This window comes from Lepus europaeus, chromosome 11, assembly GCF_033115175.1.
Source record: "Lepus europaeus isolate LE1 chromosome 11, mLepTim1.pri, whole genome shotgun sequence".
NCBI lineage: Eukaryota > Metazoa > Chordata > Mammalia > Lagomorpha > Leporidae > Lepus > Lepus europaeus.
The window spans coordinates 25,524,132-25,546,754 of NC_084837.1; the positions used below are offsets into that span (position 1 = coordinate 25,524,132).

General features: G+C 49.2%; 1 protein-coding gene across 1 annotated transcript in view; it reads left to right on the forward strand.

The window, feature by feature from the left end:
• Positions 1-22,623, forward strand: part of CDKL1 (cyclin dependent kinase like 1) — a 60,617-nt gene that overhangs the window by 26,902 nt on the left and 11,092 nt on the right. The window contains exons 3-6 of the mRNA XM_062205160.1: positions 4,146-4,267; positions 19,194-19,266; positions 21,498-21,588; positions 21,939-22,139. Of these exons, the coding sequence (XP_062061144.1) occupies positions 4,146-4,267; positions 19,194-19,266; positions 21,498-21,588; positions 21,939-22,139 (487 nt within the window). The remainder of the gene's footprint in view (positions 1-4,145; positions 4,268-19,193; positions 19,267-21,497; positions 21,589-21,938; positions 22,140-22,623) is intronic.

Below are 22,623 nucleotides of genomic sequence, written 5' to 3' on the forward strand. Positions count from 1 at the left end.
GTGGTGAGTGGGGCAGGAGCGCCCAAGGAAGTGAGAGAAATCCAGTGTGTCGAGGAGGAGTTGGGAGCTGGTGAGGCTGCAGAGGCCAGTGGAGCCGAGCGAGGTGGCAGCCGTGCCCTGCCGTGAGCGCTGCCAGTTTGGACGTGGCAGGTTTGACGGTGCTGGTCTTGGCACTCAGAAATGGATGAGGGATTGCAATGGAACTGAAGCCGGTTTCGTGTGCAGTTTGGGTTTGAAAAGTCGACTGGGGGCATAAGTGAGGACTAGATGCAGAACGTGGAGGATTAAAAGATTCTAAGGTTCGAAGTCTGTTCTTCAGTATTGGGTGCTGTGGGTGGAGTCAACGCCTGGGGCCGGTGAGATCTGGGAGCCCAAGGAGCCCTCTGCTTTTTGCTAATTCTGTCAGAAAGCTGCTTGGTGCCCCTTTTACTTGGCTTGTTGGGTTTTCTGTTTGAGATATCCAAGCCAGTGCAATAGTCGTCAGAGGGCTAGGATGCCAGAGTTCTACGTGGAGTGTCTGGATTCAGTACCCACCTCCCACTCGGGACTCCAGCTTCCTCTAATGCAGACCCGGGTGGCAGTGGTGATGGCTCCCCCATGGGAGACTTGGTTGAGTTTCTGGCTCCCAGCATCCAGTTTTGCCCTGGCCCAGTCCCAGCTGTCGCAGGCATTTGGGGAATGAACCAGCAGACACAGCTCTCTGTGTCTGCCTGTCTCTCATTCTCTGCTTCTCAAATATATTTATTATAGATTGATAGATATCATATATATATATATATATATATATATATATATATATATATATACCTATCTCAATAGGAAGGTAGATACATACATACATACATGTATATATACATACATGGAATAAACTAGTAGTTTTATCCTGTTACATCTGGACAATGTTAGTTTTGGGGAAAAGCTTTCAGGTACACTAACTTGAATGTGGCATTTTATAGCTTGGGGTACCCTCTGTTACAAGACCCAGATGTTACTAATGGACTGCTGTGGTTGGAATGATCTTGGCCCTCCAAAGTTCATGTTGAAGCTTAACTCTGCAGGCAGCACTATTAAGAGGTGTGGCCTTCTCTGTGAGAGAGACCCCAGTGGAAAGAAGTGACAAGCAGAAAGGGGTGTAGTTTTCTCTGAAGGGAGGAGAGAACTTCCACTTTGCTTATGGCCTTAATACTGACGGAGATTGTGGATTCAAAAGGCTTCCATAGCCATGGCAGCTCATGTCAAGAGCCTCGGGTGATCACTGAAGTCATACATAAGAGTGTTAATTGTTAAATTAACAACAGGAGTCACTGTGCACTTACTTCCCATGTAGGACTTCTGTCCTCAGTGAGTTGTATTATGAGAGTTAATTGTAAAACTTGTTCTCAAACATTTTGTGTGTGTGTGTGTCTGTGCAAATTGTTGAAATCTTAGTATAGAGTTGGTCTTCTGTGTATAAAGTTAATTAAAAATGAATCTTAATGAAGAATGGGACTGGGAATGGGAGAGGGAAGAGGTGAGATGGGAGTAGGTGTGGAAGGGCGGGTATGGTGGGAAGAATCACTATATTCCTAAAGCTGTACTTATGAAATTTGTACCCATTAAGTCAAAGATTTCTTGGGGGGGGGGGGAAGAGGTGTGGCCTTTGGGTGGTGCTTGAGGTCTGAGGGCTTTGTTCTCTTGGTAATCGGCCTTGAGGGTGGAGGGAGGGCTCCCTCCCCCCTCTGCCTTTGGCCGTGTGAAGCCCAGCAGCAGGTGCCATCTCGGAGGCAGAGAGCTGCTCTCACCAGACGCCAGTGCAACACCTGGGCTTGAACTTCTCAGAACAGTCAAAAATACACCTGTGCCCTTTATAAAGTGCCCAGCCTGAACAACTTCATTGCCACAGCACAAAAAGATACTGGCTGTAGAATCCTATGGATGTTTTCTACTGTTTCACCAAGTATAATCTCTGGAGGTAGAATGTTATGTGCTGAGAATATGGAGGGATCTTACAAAGAAAATGAGAAAGTCGATGTTTCCGGTGTCTGCCTAGCAGGCGGCTTTTATTCTTCCCACCCTTGCAGTTATGCTACAGAATGTAGTTCAAGAACTTCATTTTCCTCCTCCCATCTTTTTTTTTTTTTCTCCTCCCATCTTTTATCACTTAGGGAATACACGCATTCCTGTGATTAATACCTCTGGCAACACATTGAGTTGCCTGGAGAAACTGGGGGAAACAAACCAAACAGATGCCTGGTCTCTGCTTACAACCAAAAATATGGAAAACAGTGTCACGCAGACGCATATGGGGAGTTATTGTTTAATGGGCACAGATTCAGTTTTGCAAATGAAAATGCCGTTCCTAGCAGCCTTGGGCATAACAGCCGGGGAGTGAGAGCAACCCTAGCGTTCACTGAGAGACACATGAGTGGATAAGCAAAATGACGTACACATACGGTGGAACGTCATTCAGCCTTAATAAGGAAGGAGATCCTAACACATGCTAACTCATGGGTGAAGCTTGAGGACATCACGGTGAGTGAAATAAGCCACTTACAACAAGACAAATGCTGTATCATTCCACCTCTATGGGGAGCCTAGCGTAGCCAAAATCATAGAGACCAAAAGAATGGTGGTTACCAAGAGCTCAGGGGAGGGGGAATGGGGAGCCAGTGTTTTGCAAATGAAAAGCGTTCTAGAGATGGATGATAGTGATGGTTGTGCAGTAACATGACTGTACTTGACACCATGGAACTAGACGCTTAACTGTCATTAGGATGGTAAATTCTTTGTCCCGTGCTTTGATAGCAATATCTCAAATGGGCAGAAGGAAGCTAATATGACAAAGTAACACATAACTGCAAAATTCTTATAGAACATAATCTGGTGACACTATCAAAGAAGAATTGGAGAAAGATGTGCCAGCTGTTCAAATCATACCATAAGTAAAACAGATACTAATAGTGATCTGTTAGAGCAATGGAACAAGAATGGGTACCCCAGAGACAATCCATGCTTGATATGTTTTTCTGTGAAATTTTTTTATTTCCTTAGCACACGAAAAAAGAGAGACCAGTGCCTTGCTGGAGTTTTTCTGGTAGGATTATGTACTGAGGGGCCGGCAAGCTGACTCCCAGATCTCTCTCCGCCAAAGCCAACATTCTGGCTGCCTTTTCGCCACACACACTTGACAGCTGTGTCTGATTGAAGAGGCTTCCTTGTTTTTCTGTTTTGAAAATGCTTCATCAGCCTCGGGAGCGTGTTTACTCATGCATTCACAACTCAGTGTGGAATGCCTGGTGTGCTGGGGGTGCAGCCAAGGAGGGGACACAGCTCCCAATGCCTTGTTTCTTAGATGCTACTGAATCGTCTATTACATGTGTACCCAGAAGACATGAAACAATGAACTGAATGATGATTACTGAATAAGAGCTGCGTATTTGTCATTGAGTGACTCTGAAAGAGGCATAGTTTGGGAGGGCTTTGAGGCATAAGGGACACAGGGCACTGAACCTCCTGGGAGCATCACGGAGAACTTCCAGGCGCTGGAAGACTGGCTTTGCACAAACCGGAGTCTCCCCTCCCTTCCCGCTCTGCTTTCTTTCCTAGCCTTATCATGCTCCTCTGCCTCCGGCAGCCACCTGAGTTAGATTTTTTCATTTACAAGCTAGCAACAAATAGCTCTGAAGAGGGAGAAGAGAGACATTCCAGCCTCCTTCAATCCAAGAAGTAAAACCCTGAATGGACAAACAGCTTCCTTTCTTCTCAAGTTTATTATTTTTATTGATTTATTTTTTTGAAAGGTAGAGAGAGCACACAGAAGCTCTCATCCATTGACTCACCCTCCACGTGCCCACAACAGTCTGAGCTGGGCCAAGCCAAAGCCAGAAGGTAGAAGCCCAGTCCTGGGTCTTTCATATGGGGGGGCAGGAACCCAACTACTGGAGCTGTCACCACCACCTCCCCGGAGGCACATTAGTGGGAAGCTAGAGTGAGGACCCAGAGCTGGGAAATCAAACCCAGGTGTGCCAGTGTGGGACAGGGTTGTTCCACACCGCGTCTTAAATGCCGTGCTATGCCCCTGCCCCTAGCGTGCTTTTGTTTTATTGGAGTATTGTTAGAACTGCCTTTCAGAGTCAAACTGAGCACCTTGCTTTCTGTGTTTCCAGCAACTCAAGCATCCCAACCTCGTCAACCTCCTGGAAGTGTTCAGGAGGAAGCGGAGGCTTCACTTGGTGTTCGAGTACTGCGACCACACGGTGCTCCACGAGCTGGACCGACACCAGCGGGGGTAAGTGAGCACGCCTCACACACGAAGCATCACAAGGCAGTGTCTGTGTAACACACACTGCAGTCCAGGTGCTCAGCGGAGAGGGGACCAGAGGTGCTGCGAAAGGGATCCCAGGTAGTCGTTTTCATGAAGACACTCTCAGCAGCATTGTCAAATTGAACTTGGCTGGTGCCGCAGCTCACTAGGCTACTCTTCTGCCTGCGGCGCCGGCACTCCAGGTTCTAGTCCCGGTTGGGGTGCCGGTTCTGTCCTGGTTGCTCCTCTTCCAGTCCAGCTCTCTGCTGTGGCCTGGGAAGGCAGTGGAGGATGGCCCAAGTGCTTGGGCCCTTGCACCCACATGGGAGACCAGGAGGAGGCACCTGGCTCCTGGCTTCGTATCGGCACAGTGGCGACCATTTTGGGGGTGAACCAACGGAAGGAAGACCTTTCTCTCTCTCTCTCACTGTCTGTAACTCTACCTGTCAAAAAAAAAAAAAAAAGAACTTGACTTTGCTATCACCTTGTCTCTTCATTAGTTACGGTCTGGGTAGCCAGGAAAGAAAAGGAAGGATGCTCATGATCCCATGACTAAAGGAAGAATCCCACAGCGATGGCTGATAGGAAGTTCAAGGCTAAAACAAGCATGGTGTTTTATCTGAACCAACGTGGGTGTCTGTTCTGGGGAAGTAGGACTTCTCTGGTTGCAAGTGACAAAAACCCAAGTGATGTAGGCTGTTACTGGGGAGGATGGGAGTGACTCTAGGGGCTCCATTAATTTCACACACATCTCTCCCTTGGCATATGCAGCATGTTTGTGTGCCTTAGACGGCTTGGTTAACAGAGCCTTTGTCTGAAGGAAAATCAAAAATAAAAAAGGAGAGGAGGGTCCCTTCCTCAAGTGAAGGTAGCGCCTTCCAGGGTGTGCAGGATGCAGGCTGGCTGATTGCAGCTCCTACTCAACCTTGGCTGGAAGTTTTCAGGCAAGACACCCAAGGTGACTGTGTTCCCTCTCCCTCTTCATCTCCTGCTGCCTCTTTTCTCTCACTGTGTTGGCTTCAATCTTCCGTGCAGACAAACTTCCCTTATAATGTGGAGGGGATGTGAGTGGCATGGGATAGAAAGCAGTAGAAGGGAAAAATCCAAAATAGAAGGCATGGCCACAAGCTGGTATGACCCCAAAGAGCTGTTCTACCAGAGAGAACATTCTAGAAGAAGGTAGCATCTGCATGCAAATCCCACTGGGAACCTGATTGGCTCAGCCTATGCAATGCAACAAATCCTGGGGCCAATCACTGACTGGAGGGAGTGAGCAGGATGATTAGCAGGTCCCTGGGAGCTATTATTCAAAGTAACTCCGTTGAGGCAGGCTTCATGCGGGAGGTGGCCTTTGAGTTGAAAGGAAAAGAGACTTTGGAGAAGTTGAGGGTGGGAGAGGGGTATCCTATCCTCTACTTCCCTTGCTCTGTCCTTGGGCATCCTGCTTGGGCTGGGACCAACATGAAGAGTGGGTTATAGATGAGAGCCGTAGAGTTGTGCTCCTGTTCCTGCTCACAGCCACGTTTCAGTGGCTGGAGACTAAGCAACTCTTTCAAGCCCTGATCAAGGTCTTGCTCTGTCCCATGCCTGTGGTTGGTCCTGTGGGATCTGCCATGGCCTCCAGGTAAATGGGATTAGAGCAGCTTGTGGCTTGTTAGGACCTTGCACTGGCTCATTGTTGCCTTACACAGCCGGAGAGAGCCAGAGGACAGACGCTGCCCTTCAGAAAGCTCCTGAAACAGAAACATCCAAGGAGAAAGCCTTCCTTATGTTGGTATTTGCTCTTTTGACGGCTCCCAAGTGGCACTTTCAGTTAAACTCGTTAGTACAGGTTATTCCTGGCCATGTGGGACTAGGGAGATGCTGCAGACAGTTTGATGCATTGTGCTAGACTGAGGAGCTTGGGAACACCGATTTGTGGGGACAGAAGCGGTCGGGAGTCAGCCCTTTTTTGGCATATAATTTGAGCCGAAGAAAAGAACAGGCTAAGGAGTGATGAGAGTTTTGAAATATTTTCTTTTTAAATTCCACTGGGCAAAATACATTATGCGTTTTCCAGAAAATAGAAAATGCTTTAATATTGGAATGGGTTAGAAAAAAGAAAGACCAGCAACTGACATTGTGGAGCAGCAGGTTAGGCTACTACCTGCGACACCATCTTCTCATCTCAGAGCGCCTGTTCTATTCCCTCCTCTCCACTTCTGCTTCAGCTCCCTACTAACGCACGTGGGAAAGCAACAGAAGATGGCCCAAGTACCTGGGCCCCTGCCATGCATGTAGGAGACTTGAAGGAAATTTCTGGCTCCTGGCCCTGGTTTGGTGCAGCCTCAGATGTTGTAGTCAGTTGGAGAGTGAACCAGTAGATGAAAGATCTCTCGCCCTCTCTCTCATTAACTGCTTCTCAAATGAAAAATAAATCTTTAAAAAAAAAAACAAACAGGAAAGACTAGTTGATAAATGTGTATCAATTACAACCAACCTTGTTACCAAGTGACAAAATACTGTGGTTTGTTAAACACATTTACTGAAGGACTTGTTTAATTGAGCAAGTTTGAAAAAATCATATTTTCAAAATTTTATTTTTTGAAATACAGAGCAAGAGAGAGAGAGAGAGAAATCTTCCATTGGCTGGTTTATCTCTCCAGATGCACACAGCAGCATCTGGAGATTGGGTTGGGCCAGGCTGAAGTCAGGAGCCAAGAACTCAATCCAGGTCTCCCATGTGGGTGGCAGGGACCCAAGCACTTGAGCCATCACTTGGCTGCCTCCAGCAGGAAGCTGGAATCAAGACTCAAACCCAGGCACCAGATTGGGATACAGGTATCCCAACTGGTGGCTTAACTGCTGTACCAAATTTTTGCTCTGATTTATTCTTAGCCAGATCATTCTGTTCATTCTGAAGCTTAAGGATTTTTGCTTTAAAAATATGCCACTGCCCATTGTATCAAATATTTATCGAGTCTCCAGTCTATTTGAATTGCAATTAAAAAGTTTGACTTCTCAAAATTAAGGAGTAAATGTTGTTACACTGTATCCACCAAGGATTTTGAAATTTCTGGGAAAACTTTTTTTTTTCAATTTAATGATCTCAAATTCCAAAATAAAACTTTCTAAGTACATTTCCAGTAAAAGCAGGTCAGCCCATCTGTGGGATATGCCCATACCATGGTCAAGTTGTTTATAGGTGCCCTTGCCTATGAACTGAGAATTTAGGAGTGGGTGAAGGTTAAAGGGACTTCCAGTTCTGTGATGCTGTTAATGGGTGATCTGGGACACTAGGAGTCAGAAGACATCCATTATCCTTGGTTCCTCATTTGATCTGTTAGCCAATATCAACAAAGGATAGGGTGTCATACTTTTTTTTAGAGATTTGAAAAGCTAGGAGCCCAGAATTCCATCTAGATATCCCACGTGAGTGGCAGGAGACCAAATACTTGGGCCACCTTCACTGCTTTCCCGGGGAGCGAGATTGGAAGTGGAGCAGCTAGGACTCTAACAGATGCTTGTGTGGGTGTCACAGGCTGTGGCTTAACCCACTGAGCCACAACGCTAGCCTCACATTGCCATATATATATATGATATTTATTATACATATAATCTGTTTATTATATATTATATATTAATATATATATGAGATTTATTTATTTATTTGAAACTCAGAGTTATAGAGAGGGAGATCTTCCATCTGTTGGTTCACTCTCCAGATGGCCACCAGCCAGGAGCTTTATCCGGGTCTCCCATGTGGGTAACAGGAGCCCAAACACTTGGACCATCTTCTGATGTTTTTCCCAGGCCATTAGCAGGTAGCTGGATTGGAAATGGAGCAGGCAGGGCTTGAACCGACACCCATATGGGATGCTGGCGCCACTGCCTTAAGTGGGCAGCTTTAAGTGCTATCACAATGCGAGCCCTCCAAGGTGCCATATAGTTTTAAACAATTATGAACAATAATATTTTATTTTGGACCTGTCTTCCTAACCATACATATTTGCAGAGATGTCACCCCTCCGCTGGTTCATTCCCCCACAAGTCTGCAGCAACCAGGGCTGGCTGAGCTGGGCCCAAGCCAGAAACTGGGTCTCCAGTGTGAGTGACCAGGACCCAGCTCTTTGACCCATCATCTGCTGCCTTCCAGGGTGTGCATTCCCAGGAAGCTGGAATCAGGAGCACAGTCAGGAATCAGAGCCAGGCAGTGCAGTAGGGAATGCAGATACCCTATGCAATGTCTTAACGGCTATGCTAAACACCTATCCCTACTTTTATATTTTTAAATGGCTGTATAGAATTCCATCATATGGGTAGATCATGATTTCTTTATTCAATATCTTATTTATTTATTTTTTACAATATGTATTCATTCACTTGAAAGGCAGAACTACAGAAAAGCAGAGGCGCAGAGAGAGAGAGAGAGAGAGAGAGAGAGAGAGAGAGAGAGAATCGATCAATCTATCTTCCATCTGCTGGCCAACTCCCCAAATGGCTGCACTGGAACTGAGCGGATCCAAAGCCAGGATCCAGGAGCTTCCTCAGTGTCCCCCATGTGGGTGCAGGGGCCCGAGGACCTGGACCATCTTCTAGTGCTTTCCAGACCACAGCAGAGAGCTGGATCAGAAGTGGAGAAGCCAGGACTCAAACCAGTGCCCATATGGGATGCCAGCACTGCAGGCAGCGGCTTTATCCACTAAGCAATAGTGCCAGCTCCTCAATACCCTATTGATAAGTATTTCATTTGCTTCTAGTTTTTCTCTGTTCCTAATGAGGCTACAGTGAACAATTTTTCTATAAATATTTCTTTACAGTGAACGCTTAGAACATATTCTTCGTATGAGAGCTTGGCCCTCCTGCCTCCCCTCCCCACTTTGCTTTTAGCCTTGTGTGGAAATAAGTCTTGAATTGCGTCGATTGGTTGACCATCGCTGCCACAGATACAGAGGGGCAGCCATGGAGAGGTGGTTCTGTCAAGAGAGACATGTTTTCTCCTCGCTGTCTCTCCCTTGTTGTATTTTCCGAAGGGATCTTTAACAGTCGGCCTGATGTGTTCACTTCCCTAAGCGTTAATTTCTCTCTGTCCATTTCAACTTTGTTATTTGGACGCTAGAGTCACAGGACAGCTTTCCCCAAAAGCTTGGAGAGATGGGTCAGCTTTTGCCTCCTGAGAGCTGCTTGGTGAAACCAACGCGGAGTACGTGAAGGGCAGAGAGGCGCACAGCGCGGTCAGAGTGGCCGCCAGCCTTGTTAGAAGCGGCTGATGGCATGCGTTGTCTCTCATGACAGGCGCCTCCTATCCAACGCAGCTATCTCGGCTCAGCTTGCCTGCCTGCTTGCTCTGAATCCCGTCCTTTGCTCCCATACCCACTGTAACTTGTCTTCTTGATGGAGTGGCCGGTGAAGAGAACAGAGCTGGTACTGGGCACCTGAGCACGGGTGACTAAGCCGCCGGCTGCTGGTGTCCTGTATCAGGCCAGTTAATTTGTTTAATGTTCACCTGCCCCTTGGACATGGATACCGCCCCGGTGTGCTGGCAAAGTTAAGTGTCTGTGTCTTCAAGTCCGAGGACCGTGGTGAAAGCAGCCGACCTGGCGGCCGGGGCTGCTGGGTTGTGTGATGGGATGACTGTTTTTCCTCTCAGTGCACTCCTTCACTTAATATTCTTTCATGCGCATTTCTACTTACGTTGCAATGTAGCCTGTAGCTCTATTATTAATGACTCTATTACATCAAGTTACATGATACCTAAGCCTTGTTCCGTTGTTGAGCATTCCGTCTGTTTTCAGTATGTAGCTTAATCATGATTCTGTTATAAAATTTCCCGGGGCCAGCGCTGTGACATAGTAGGTTAAGCCACTGCCTGTAGCTGGCATCCCATATGGGCGGCAGTTCGAATCCTATCTTCCTATCCAGCTCTCTGCTTCTGGTGTGGGAAAGCAGTGGAAGATGACCCAAGTGCTTGGACCCCTACACCCACGTGGGAGACCCAGAAAAAGCCCCTGGCTCGTGGCTTCAGGTCTGCCCAGCTCTGGCCATTGCGCCATGTGGGGAGTGAATCAGCGGATGGAAAACCTCTCTCTGTCCCTCTCTCTCTCTCTCTGTAAGTCTGCCTCTTAAATAAATAAATGAAATCTTTAAAAAAATTTCCCCACAAATACATTGTTGTTCTTTTGTACTTTTCCTTCAGAAGTTCTCAAAATAGGACTCCTGAGTTGTAAGTTTTTACCAAGCTGAACGAATTTATTTTACCATGAATAATATGGACTTATGCATGTTTTTCCTATTATGGATTCTATTACTAAAATATTTGATGAGTTAATTTCAGCAGACATATAAGAAAGAGAAAAAATAACAATCCTACCCAAACTCTGTCAGGAAATATAACAAGAAGGAGAATTTCCAAGTCATCTTATGAGGCCACTGTACCTTAATGCCAAAGCCAAATAAGGACGTTTGAAGAAAAGAAAATGACACATGAATGTCCCTCATGAAGCTAGGTGGAAAATTTCCTGAAAAATCATTAACAAATCAAATCCAGAAATAGACAATGTCAAAAGTGTAGCATACTGCTGTTTCTTGATGTGTCTGATTGTAGACATCACCTATAGTCTTCCTGTTGTGATACGTGAGGATTTTGCTCTCTTTAGCGTTATCCCCTATGTTTCCTCTTCCCAATCCCCCAATGTGGGACCTCGAAATTTTATTAGGGGCAGCTGTTGTGGCTCAGCAGGGACTACTTGGGACAACTTTATCCCATATCAGTGTTCAAGTTCAGCTGCTCCACTTCTGATCCAGCTTCTGGCTAATGCACCTGGAGAGGCAGCAAATAATGGCTCAAGTGCTTGGGTCTCTACCCTGCACGTGGGAGATCCAGACGGAGTTCCTGGCTCCCAGCTTCTGCCTGACCTCCCCCTGAGTATCGCAGACACCCAGCTGCTCCAGGCATTTGGCAAGTGAACAAGCAAATAGAAGATCTCTCTTTCTCTGTCTCAACCTCTCCCTGTCTACCTTTCAAATAAATGAATACTTAAAAAATGTTTATTCAGTATTCACTGTTCTAATTATATGTATATAAATATTATTTGTATCTGAGCTTTGTCTCATGCTGTGGCTTCCTTTTGCATTTTTCCCTCAAAATAATATGTATTTTACAAATTTTATCTTTTAATTCCCTAATCAATGACTTATTCATTTGAGAAGCAGAGAGAGAAGTTCCCACCTACTGCTTCTCTCCCCCAAATGCCTGCAACAGCTGGGGCTAGGCTGGAGCTGGGATCTGGGAATGCAATCCAGGTCTCAGGTGGGCACAGGAGCTCCATCACCTGAGCCAACACTGCTGCACCCCAGGGAGCACACCAGCAGGAAGCTGGATCAGAAGCGGAGGAGCTGGGACTTGAACCAGGCATTTCTATATGGGATGCAGGCATCTTACCCACTGCTCCAAATGCCAACCCAGTCTTCCACTGCTGTTGGTAGCCTCTCATATTTTCCATAGGATAATTACACCAGCTGATTGATCAGTTCCGTGTTTTTCTCTGAGACGTTCTCCCTTTGGGTGCCCTCCTCTCTCTAGGTGCCGTCTTGTGCCCCAGCCCCCTTGTCCAGCTGTCTTCCTGGGACCCCCTTTGCTGTCACCCTTGGAGTTCCCGATGTTTCTCCTTGGTTGGCTCCTCACTTCCTGGAATCCCTGCCTTCCTCTTTCTAGGTTTTCTTGCTTCCCTTGGCCAAGCACATCCATCTCTGATCAGTTAAAAAGACAGCTCCACTACACAGAAATCTAGGGTGCAAACATTTGCAAGGACATCCCTCCCTTCCCCACCCCTCCTTGGAGTCAAGCAGGAGCCCCTCATGTTCCGGGGGATGAAGCAAAGTTCCCAGATTGGTCAGGAAGAGATTGAAGGCGCGGAGGTGGAGGGCTTGCGCCCCTCCTGCGAGTCTTCACTAGCAGACGGCTGATTCCCCACCGCCCTCCCCAGCAGGAGGGCCTCTGCAGAGCTGCAGAGCCAACCAGTGGACCCTGGAGAGACCACCACAGCTACTGCAGACCATCTGACCCCCCCCCCCCCAGGGAACAGAGTGGGGCTCCCCCAGCCCCTTCCATCTTGGTTTGGGACAAAAGCAAGTAGAGGTGCCCTTGATTTTCCCATCTCCCCATTTCTAGACCTGGGGAGCCTACATCTTCAGGAGTATAAACCCCACCGACCCAGGCCCAGCTGGGTCCCGTCCAGCCCCTTCTGAGCACTGTGTACTAGGGAAAGGAGCCGGGGGTAGGGCTCGTCTATGGTTCCATACCTGGTCCCGACGTGGTGGAGAAGAACCAGGTCCAAGAGGAAAGACAACCTCTTCCTGCCTCGGAGGTCATGGCCGAACTCTGCGTGAGTCTGCAGAAGGAAGCACTTGCAGGTGACCTGGAACCCCCTGGGGTTCTGAACGGCAGTACAGGACGAGAGGGAGCTGGCCCTCGCCTTTACCACAGGCCGGGAGCTCAGCCACAGCCACCATTTGCCACCAGTGTGGGATCGGACATTCTGAAGCCGACCTTGTCAGCGCGGGCTGCGGCGCGCAGCCTGTCTGCTGGAGGCTGGCCCGCCCGCCGGCCCCTCCAAAGCTCTTCAGCTCGTTTGTCGGCCCCGCTCGTATTTATTAAGATGGTAGAAAGCTGAGGGCACGGTGATGACAACGGTGAACGAGCTTGGCTCTTAAGTCATGCCGTGGCAGTCGGGACTGGCTGTACGCAGCACTCCTGGGGCTCCAGGCCCCTCCCTCCTGGGCGGGGCCTCCGGGGTTCCGTGACTCCTATGACCTCCTGTTAGGATTTACACTCCTTGGTGGAGATCTTCCCTGAGGAGGAATACAGGAGGATACAAGAAAAAGAGCCTCAGACCTTGCTCCTGCTCGCCGAGAGTCTATTCTCACCCTTGATTAATATTGAAAGTGCAGGGTTTGTCTTTTTTTTTTTAATTTTAAAGGGCTCCATTACTACTGTATGTGTGTGTGTGTGTGTGTTTAAGATTTATCTATGTATTATTTGAAAGGCAGAGTTACATAGAAACAGAGATCTTCCATCCCCTGGTTCATTCCCCAAATGGCCGCATCAGCCAGGCTGGGCTAGGCTGAAGCTGGGAGTCAGGAATTTCATCCAAGTCTCCCACTTGAGCGGCAGGAGCCCAAGGACTTAAGCCATCTTTCACTGCTTTCCCAGGCACATTAACAGGGAGCTGGATTGTAAGTGGAGCAGCCAGGACTTGAACCAGCACCCATGTGGGATGCCAGCATCGCAGGCTTAGCCAACTGCACTGCAACACCAGCCCCAGGTTTTTGTTCCTGGTTGAAAATAATAGTCCCTCATAAGTTCAGGAACTGGGCTGTGGCATAGCGGGTGAAGCTGCTGCCTGCGGTGCCAGCTTCCCATGGGGGCGCCGGTTTGAGTCCTGGCTGCTCCACTTCTGATCCAGCTCTCTGCTGTGGTCTGGGAGGGCAGTAGAAGATGGCCCAAGTCCTTGGGCCCCTGCACCTGCCTGGGAGACCAGGAAGAAGCTCCTGGCTCCTGGTATCAGATTGGCCCAGCTCCAGCCATTGCAGCCATTTGAGGAGTGGACCAGCAGACGGAAGACCTCTCTCTCTCCCTGCCTCTGTCACTCTATGATTCTGACTTTCAAATAAATAAAAATCTTTAACAACAACAACAAAAAAAACATAGAAGTTTGAAGGCCCCGTTTTACTGCCTCTTCTCTCCCAGTGCTGTGAACTACTCTCACGCCATTCCACTTCCTGTGCCTTTGCATTGGTCCCTGTTTACTTCCAGAAGTTTGCGAAGCTTCTGGAATCTTCCCTCTGTGCTCAGTGTTTTGGAGTATGAGAACCGTGGGTCTTGGTTTTCATCCCTGATGCTGGCGGGGATGGGCCCTTTCTGTCTGAGAAAAGGCACCGTGGATGGTTTTCTCACCGGCTTCCTGTCCTCTGATCTGCTCTTCCTGCACCTCCCCCGCCTGAGTGCGGGTCTCTTGGCTGCTCCTCTCATTGTCTCACAGTTCCTGTGTTGATTTCGTGGATGGCATAGCTCTGCTTCTCTCTCTGAGGGTGTGGATGGTTGTTTGTTTTTTAAGTTCTCCTGACACTCCACAGTCTTGTAGTTGGTTTTTTTCCTGTTGGTTTTTGGACTCTAACCTAATCAGAGGCTTCCTTGGGTGTCACATAGCCTGTGATCATGTGTCCCGTTCCTCCCCCCCTCTCACCCCCCACCCCGGCACGAGGAGGGACTCCTGGGAGCTCTGAGCCTCTCTGCAGGCTGATCCAGCTAGGCCAGCTTCCCGGGGGCAGGGGTGGGGGTTGGGTGGACCCGCACTGTCAGGATCTTCAGCTGACTGTGGGCTTTCTTGGAGCCTGCTCCAGCAACAGGGCTGGGAAGCTCAGTGTTCACAGGTCGCATGGACATGATCTTGACCCTGTTTACACAGTCCGAGTGTGCTCACCACCTCGGCTATGCCAAATGCCCTGATTTTATCCTCTCCAGGGAACAGAACTGCAGCCTTGCACCAGGCAGGAGAAATAGCGCTCCCTGGGGGCACAGAACAGGCGATCTGTTGCTGCTTTCCTGGGATCTGTTTCCTAAGCAGACTTCCCATGCTCCTCTTCGCTCCCAGCTCTGCCCCTTAGAGATCCCAGCTGCTAGTCCTAGAGTTTGGAGGAGTCTCTGGGGGGTGAATCGGCTGCTTCTCCCCCTTTCCCTCTCCTGGCTTCGGTTTCCACACTCTCGGATCTCTGAAGCCAGTTGCCATTCGTTCAGCTACTTCCCCGATTCTCCAAAGCGCTGCGGTGACCTTGACTGTTCTCTCAGACCCAGTGGGTTTTGGTCTTTTGAACGTGAGTCTGGCAGCCCCGTGGACCGTGGCGTGCGCTCGTCCTCAGGGTCGCTGGCTTCTCCCTCATGAACTCTTAGCTCACTCCCTGGCCAGAGCCCCAGAACCGCCTCACACTGCTCCCCCTTGGTCACTTGTGTCGCCTCCTCCTGGGCTTCAGGCAGCCCCAGGCTCTGAATCCCGTGTGCGTGCTTGTGCCTTTCAAACCTGTATTTCCGGTTGATCTTCCCTCTGAAGTCACAACAGGCTGCGCAGAACCCTGCTTGGATATCCACTTAGCACTGCAAATGATCCATCCACCCCTCGCCTGTGTTCTCCCGGTGAAGGGCACTTCTTGTCGCAGTCACTCAAGCTAAATACCTTAACATCATTCCTTCATTTCTGTCTTTCACATCTAATCCCTCAGAAAATCATAAAGGCCAAATCCAGCCACCTCTTAGTACCTTAACCACTACTCCAGATATTCCCTTATCTGGAGAGACTTTCTTTATTTTTTTTTTTTAAGATTTATTTTATTTATTTGAAAGAGTTACAGAGAGAGGTAGAGACAGAGAGAGAGGTCTTCCAGCCGCTGGTTCACTCCCCAGATGGCCACAATGGCTAGAGCTGCACCAATCCGAAGCCAGGAGCCAGGAGCTTCTTCTGGGTCTCCCATGTGGGTACAGGGGCCCAAGGACTTGGGCCATATTCTACTGCTTTCCCAGGCCACAGCAGAGAGCTGGATTGGAAGAGGAGCTGCCAGGACTAGAACTGGCGCCCATTTGGGATGCCGGCACTTCAGGCCAGGGCTTTAACCTGCTGCGCCACAGTGCTGGCCCGTCTTTCTTTAAAAAGATGTATTTATTTATTTGAAAGGCAGAGTTACAGAGAAGCAGAGGTAGAGAGAGAAAGAGAGAGGTCTTCCATCTGCTGTTTCACTCCCCAAATGACCACAATGGCCAGAGCCAGGCCAATCCGAAGCCAGGAGCCAGGAGCTTTTTCCAGGTCTCCCACATGGGTGCAGGGGCCCAAGGACTTGGGCCATCTTCTACTGCTTTCCCAGGCCATAGCAGAGAGCTGGATCGGAAGTAGAGCAGCTGGGACTTGAACCAGCACATGGGATGCTGGCATTGCAAGCAGCTTTACCTGCTAGGCCACAGTGCCTGCCCCAGAGAGGCTTTCTGAACCACCTATGTGAGCCCCCTCACAGTGTGTGTGTGTGTGGCAGGGCAGATTGAAGGAGGGGATGGACATGAAGAAATTTGTGGAAAATGAAGTTAAATTACAGGTTTATTTGGGTGCAAAACTATCTTGAAATCTATGCATTGTTTTTTCTTAATACACATTTTTGCAAACTTTTTGAAGATCCCTCATGTGCATACATTTCAAAATTGTTTTTTCATCAAAACAAACTTATCGTTTAGTCCCATTCTCCAAGAACTTATTTGAGTATGCGTGTGCGTGTGTGTGTGTGTGTGTGTGTTGGAATATCTCTGAAGTCCAACCCAACAGCAAACACCGCAGAATGTATTTTGTTTTTCTGCCGTTCTATATTTGTAACTCCCTTCTCCCACAGAGAAAGCCTGCCTCCTATTATCATCTCAGTGTTGCAGCTGAAAGCAATCTTGGACTCTGAGGTCCCCACATTCCAGAGGGAAAACAGTGAGAAAAAAGTGGGAAGAGCAGCCCTCCAGCGGCGCCCCTGGGGCAGTTTGCAGGGAGGGCTCACACTTGCCAATGGTGTGGGAGGAGCACCAGCACCACCCATCACCCTTCGCTCTCAGATACCCCTATGGCATCATTTCTGCGGGCAGATGTTTTCAGAGACTCAAGTTGCCTGCACCGATGGCCTTGTATCTATACTACACTTCATTCATTGAATAACCAATATATATTCTGGTTTTTTTTTTTTTTCCTTCTGGGCCCAAGAATGTTGGCTGGGGATAGCCTGCCCCTGAGGTCGCCTCACCTGGTTGTGTGATTTCTAGCCCTTTCTGTCCTCACAGGTGAGGCTTTTGCAGCGCGTGTGCTGCCACAACAAGGGAGAGAATTTGGCAAGAATCTGCCGCGAGCCCAGGGCCACAGCCCTGATTGAGCAGTGTCCCAACTCTTCTTCCTGGAGGCAGCTTCTTCATTTCCGCCATGTTGTTCCACCCTCTGTTCGGGCGTCCTCTGATCTCCTGAAAGGATTTCCTGGACGGCTGGTCTGTGACAAGAGTGGCCTTGTAGCCTGTCCCTGGGGCTAGAAGTGAGGTTCTGCAGTCACCTTTAACACAACTACTTAAGAATTTCCTCCCTGCCTTACTTACCAGCCTTGGCTCAGGAGCACAGCAGCTCTGTTTAATATTGGATTCATGAAAGCAGTGAGCCCACCCAGTGGGTGGGGGTCTCCATTTATAGTCCTTTTTTTTTTTTTTTTTTTTTTTTTTTTGACAGGCAGAGTGGATAGTGAGAGAGGCAGAGAGAAAGGTCTTCCTTTTTTGCCATTGGTTCACCCTTCAATGGCCGCTGCCGCCAGCGCATTGTGCTGATCCGAAGCCAGGAGCCAGGTGCTTCTCCTGGTCTCCCATGCGGGTGCAGGGCCCAAGCACTTGGGCCATCCTCCACTGAACTCCCGGGCCATAGCAGAGAGCTGGCCTGGAAGAGGGGCAACCGGGACAGAATCTGGTGCCCCAACCGGGACTAGAACCCGGTGTGCCGGCGCTGCTAGGCAGAGGATTATCCTGTTGAGCCACGGCACCGGCCTCTCATACTGTCTTTCTGTCTTTTGGAAGAGAGAGAAAAGATCAATCTTCCACCCATGTTTATTCCCCAAATGGCCACAGTGGCTGGAGCTGGGCCAGGCCAAAGTCAGTAGCCAGGAACTCACTCCATCTGCGTCTCCCACGTGGGTGGCAGGAGCCCATGTGCTTCCCAGGCACAGTGGCAGGAAACTGGATGGGAATAAGTGGTAGCTAGGACTTAAACCAGTGCTCTCTGAAACAGGACGCAGGCATCCCAAGCAGCAGCTTACCGCACTGCACCACAATGCCTGCCCGCTCAGAACCCATGCAGTCAAGGGAGTCTTGGGAAACCGTGGGCCCACACATGGAAGATGAGTCTTGCTTCAGGCCATTCGTCTGCAGCAACTTGAACAAATAAACAGCATCTTTGATGCTGGCTGCTAACTAACTTGACATCAGTGGAGTTAGCTCCAGGACCATGCCACTTCCCGGTGGTATGAGGAATGTGTGAGATAAGGAGTCATAAATACTCGCTGAAATCCCTGTAGGTTTTCATGACCCGGGTCCTTCCCTGTAGAAATATGAAGGCTCTTCAAACATTTTGTGGAAATGGGGCCGGCACTGTTGCATAGTGGCGAAAGCCACTGCCTGTGATGCCAGCATCCCATATGGGTGCTGGTTCGAGACCCAGCTGCTCTACTTCCAAGCTAGCTCCCTGCTAAAGCACCCAGGGAAGCAACAGAGGATGACCCAAGTTCTTGGACCCCTGCACCCACACAGGAGACCCTGTGACTCCTGGCTTTGGCCTGGCCCAGCCCCGGTCGTGCAGCCATCTGGGGAGTGAACCAGTGGATGCGAGATCTCCCTCTCTCTCTGTCTCCTTGTCTCTCTCCCTGTAACTGTGACTTTCAAATAAAATAAATAAATCTTTTAAAAAAATGTTTGTGTGTGTAGCAAAAAACAAATTATAAGTTTAATTTTGGTGCAAAAAATTTTTGAAAGCTTCTCATAGTTTTCTCATAGTATGCATTTTCCTTGAAATGGTTGAAGACCAATTTTTGGGGGGGAATTTTTTGCACCAAATAAACCTAGATCTCAGTTGCATCGTCCACCAGCTTTCTGAAGTGCCGTCATGGCTGCTTGCATTCCTGTGGGCCTGCTGTGCCGAGCAGACGGCGGCGTGGGGGTCCCGTGTCCCTTACACTCTGTGCTGGTAGGAGGGTGGCCTGGGGGCTGGCGTGGCTACGGGCCGCCCAGGGCTGTTCCCTACCGAAGCCTGTCTCGCTTTACTTTTTCTCCCCTCGAGACGAATTCCACTGGTGCTCTGAGGAATGTGTCTGTGCCGCTTCTTGTTTTCACCAGGGTGCCAGACCATCTCGTGAAGAGCATAACTTGGCAGACACTGCAGGCCGTGAACTTCTGCCACACCCACAACGTAAGTCCCATGATCTCCCGTGGAGACTCGGCAGGCTGAGCGCAGAGCCCAGCTAGAGCCTTGTCCAGACTTGAAATCATACTTGTGTGGGTACAAATCTCCATGAACTTGGTGGTGGGTGAGTGGAGGGTAAAAATACCCGCCCAGCGCTTCCTCCCTGCTCTGGTCGTGTGAAACAGGCACTGTTGGGATTTTAAGCACCCAGTCCTATGCGTTTACTGGTAGAAATGACTCAGGTGTCAGAGAGAAGCCCATTCACTTGGAATCTGAATTCTTTCACACCCTCCCCCAAGGGCTCTGCGATTGAGGAGGGACCCTGTGCAGTGGGTGGAGCCCCAAGCCTGCTGCACAGGAGGTCCTGTCTGCTTTGGTGAGATAGGCGTGGAAACCTGAAACTCCTGGGAGGCAGGGGTGCTGTGACTTTTCAGGCCCTCAGAAGCCACCTGCTGCTCCCTCCAGGACACCTCCAGGACACAGCTGCCAGCGTCTGAGCCTCACTGGGGCAGCGAGCGAGCACAGTCCCCCGGCTCTGCGTGGTCCCACCAGCCACCAGGGACCACTGGGCTCGGAGGGCTGCACCCCCTGGTTGCAGGCTGCCCAGTGGCTTTCCCTGAGGCTGGGTTCTCAGAAGCAAAGAGTAAGAGAGTAGCCAGCCTCCTCTTCGCTGACGGCCATCTTCCTTGTCCAGCGGGGAGAGCACCCCCTATATCACTAGTAACTATCCGTGAGGGTCAGCTCACGGGATCTAGCAGGGCAGGGGCGGGGCAGGGGGGCAAGGTCTGAGCCAGTAAAGACACATCCAACACAGCCCCAGGGAGCTCCGTTGGCGTCCATGTGCAGATGGGGGAGGGGACAGAAGCCTGCAAAGAATTCCCAGAGCGGACATGGAGCACATTCCTGCCTGCGAGTACTGCTGACTGCATGTCATCATGGGACTCGTGGGCATTCCCATTTATAGCCGTATGTCAGGCTGGCGGCAAAACAGTAGTGATCTGAGCCCTGGGTTGTTGACAGCCAGAGAGATTATCATAAGACAATTCAAATACTGCCTTTTCCCCCAAATTTTCCAGAGTAACAAATACCCATGGGGACACATTGACCCTGATCTCCACCTCCCCCCTGCCCCGGCACAAAGGTCCTTTGGAGGGGAAACTGCCCCTCCCCGCTCCATGAGGAAGCCATGTCTCCTCTCCAGATTCTGGGAAGTCAAGAGTAACCGCAGGACTTCAGGCTGCAGGCCAGGGAGGGTCTCTCAGATGGCCAAAGTGACCAGTAGCCCCTCCAGGCAGGAAGACTCCTGCGAGAAGGGGATATTTGTAGGAACCCTGAGTGGTGTTCAGACCCAACTGTCTTTGTTGTTGCTGCTGTTGTAATGTGGTTGTTAATTAGGTTGTTGATGCTGTTCTTTGCCAAGGGAATTGTCATTCAGTAAGAAAACCAACTGAAGATTCTAGAACTTTCTTCTGTCTGACACCCACCCTGGCAAAGAATGTGGGCTGTGGTCTGGAAACCACAGGTGATTTGAGCCACGTCCCCTGGGGCCGGTGCAGCAGGCGGAGCTCTGGAGGAGTGTGGGACAGAGCTGACATCTAGCGACTGTCCCCAGCGGTGACGCGGATGGCTGCTTCCCGCTCTTGTTTATCTTGGGGCGAATGTCAGGGCTGAGGGGAGATGGCTGGGCAGACTCCAGGTCCCACCCTTGTCTTCCCCAGCTTATCTCAGCAGGCCCAGGGCTTGTCCTGTTTACTAGGCTGACCTGCGTTCTGCAGTGTGAATTCTGCTTAGGCACCCCCCTGCAGCTCCTGGGACCAGAGCCTTCTCACAATTCCCCTGTCACCTGCAGTTGTCAGAGGGAACACAGGATTCCAGATAAACAAGTGTCACTGTTTAGGATAAGTGAGTCCCCAGTACCACATGGGACATGGCTATACTTAGAAATTGACGCCTATGTAGGATTTAAATTGAACTTGGCATCCCATGTTTTTATCTGCAAAGTCCAGCTACCCTCCTTTTTATATTTTGTTTGACCCCTTCTCAGTCTGGACCCTGTAGGAATTTGGGATGACTCAGTATTACATTTTACGCTGCCATTTTGCTATTTTTCAACAGGCCAGTGACCGTGAGAGATTCAAATGATTTCTCCAATATTTGCTAAATGTTTATGTGTTCCATTCGTCCCATATATTACATTTGTTCCTTAACAGTCTGTTTTGTTTGATTTTTGTAACTAGTGCATACATAGAGATGTGAAACCAGAAAATATCCTCATCACAAAACATTCCGTGATTAAGCTTTGTGACTTTGGATTTGCTCGCTTATTGAGTGAGTATTGATCTTTTCTCTAAATGGAAGAGATGGGTAAAGGTCTCGATATGCTAAATGCTTTAGAAAACTAGCTTTTTTGTATATTTAGGGCATCAGCTCAGCTTGCCATAAATTATCATTCCGTAGCTACATGTAGATGTATGTAGATGCATATAGTGGCTTAAATATGTATGTGATATGTAGATTATGCAGATTTTGCATTTTTTGCTAAAATAATACTTTTCAGAAATGCTACTTTAGGAGTGGTTTTCCACTCTTAGGTCTTAGGTCTTAGATCTTCCCCCTCCCAGGTTTGATTCCAGGCTTCCAACCGTTCTTTCTGTGTTCCATGTCCCGTCCCTGGTCAGCCGGCCCCAGTGACTACTACACAGACTACGTGGCTACCAGGTGGTACCGCTCCCCTGAGCTGCTGGTGGGAGACACGCAGTACGGGCCCCCAGTCGATGTTTGGGCGATTGGCTGTGTGTTCGCAGAACTGATGTCAGGGGTGCCTCTGTGGCCTGGAAAATCAGATGTGGATCAGCTCTACCTGATTAGGAAAACCCTGGGTAAGTGGTGTTTTTGCTCTGTCTTTTGGGAATATCTTGGGGTCATTTTAGCCATGTGGGTGCAGGACAGAGCCTTGTTCTTAGTCTCCTCTAACGCACGTTAGTCAGGGAAGGGAAGCTTCACTGTCCCACTTACCCGACCCCGTTACAGGTGTTCACGTTTGTTTTAATAAAATGAACTGGGGGCGGGTGTTGTGGCACAGTAATTAAGCCACTGCTTGGGATGTGCACATCTCATTTGAGCATCAGTTCAAGTTCTGGCTACCCTGTTTGTGATCCAGCGCCCTGCTGCTGCTCCTGGGAAGCAGCAGATAACGGTCCAAGTACTTGAGTCCCTGCCACCCTTATGGGAACCCGGCTCCAGGCGTCAGCCTGGCCTGTCCTGCTTCGTGTAGCTCCTTTGGGGAATAAACCAGCAAATGAAAACTGTGTCTGTCACTCTGCCTTTTCTTTTTTTTTTTTTAATTTATTTTTTATTTGTTTG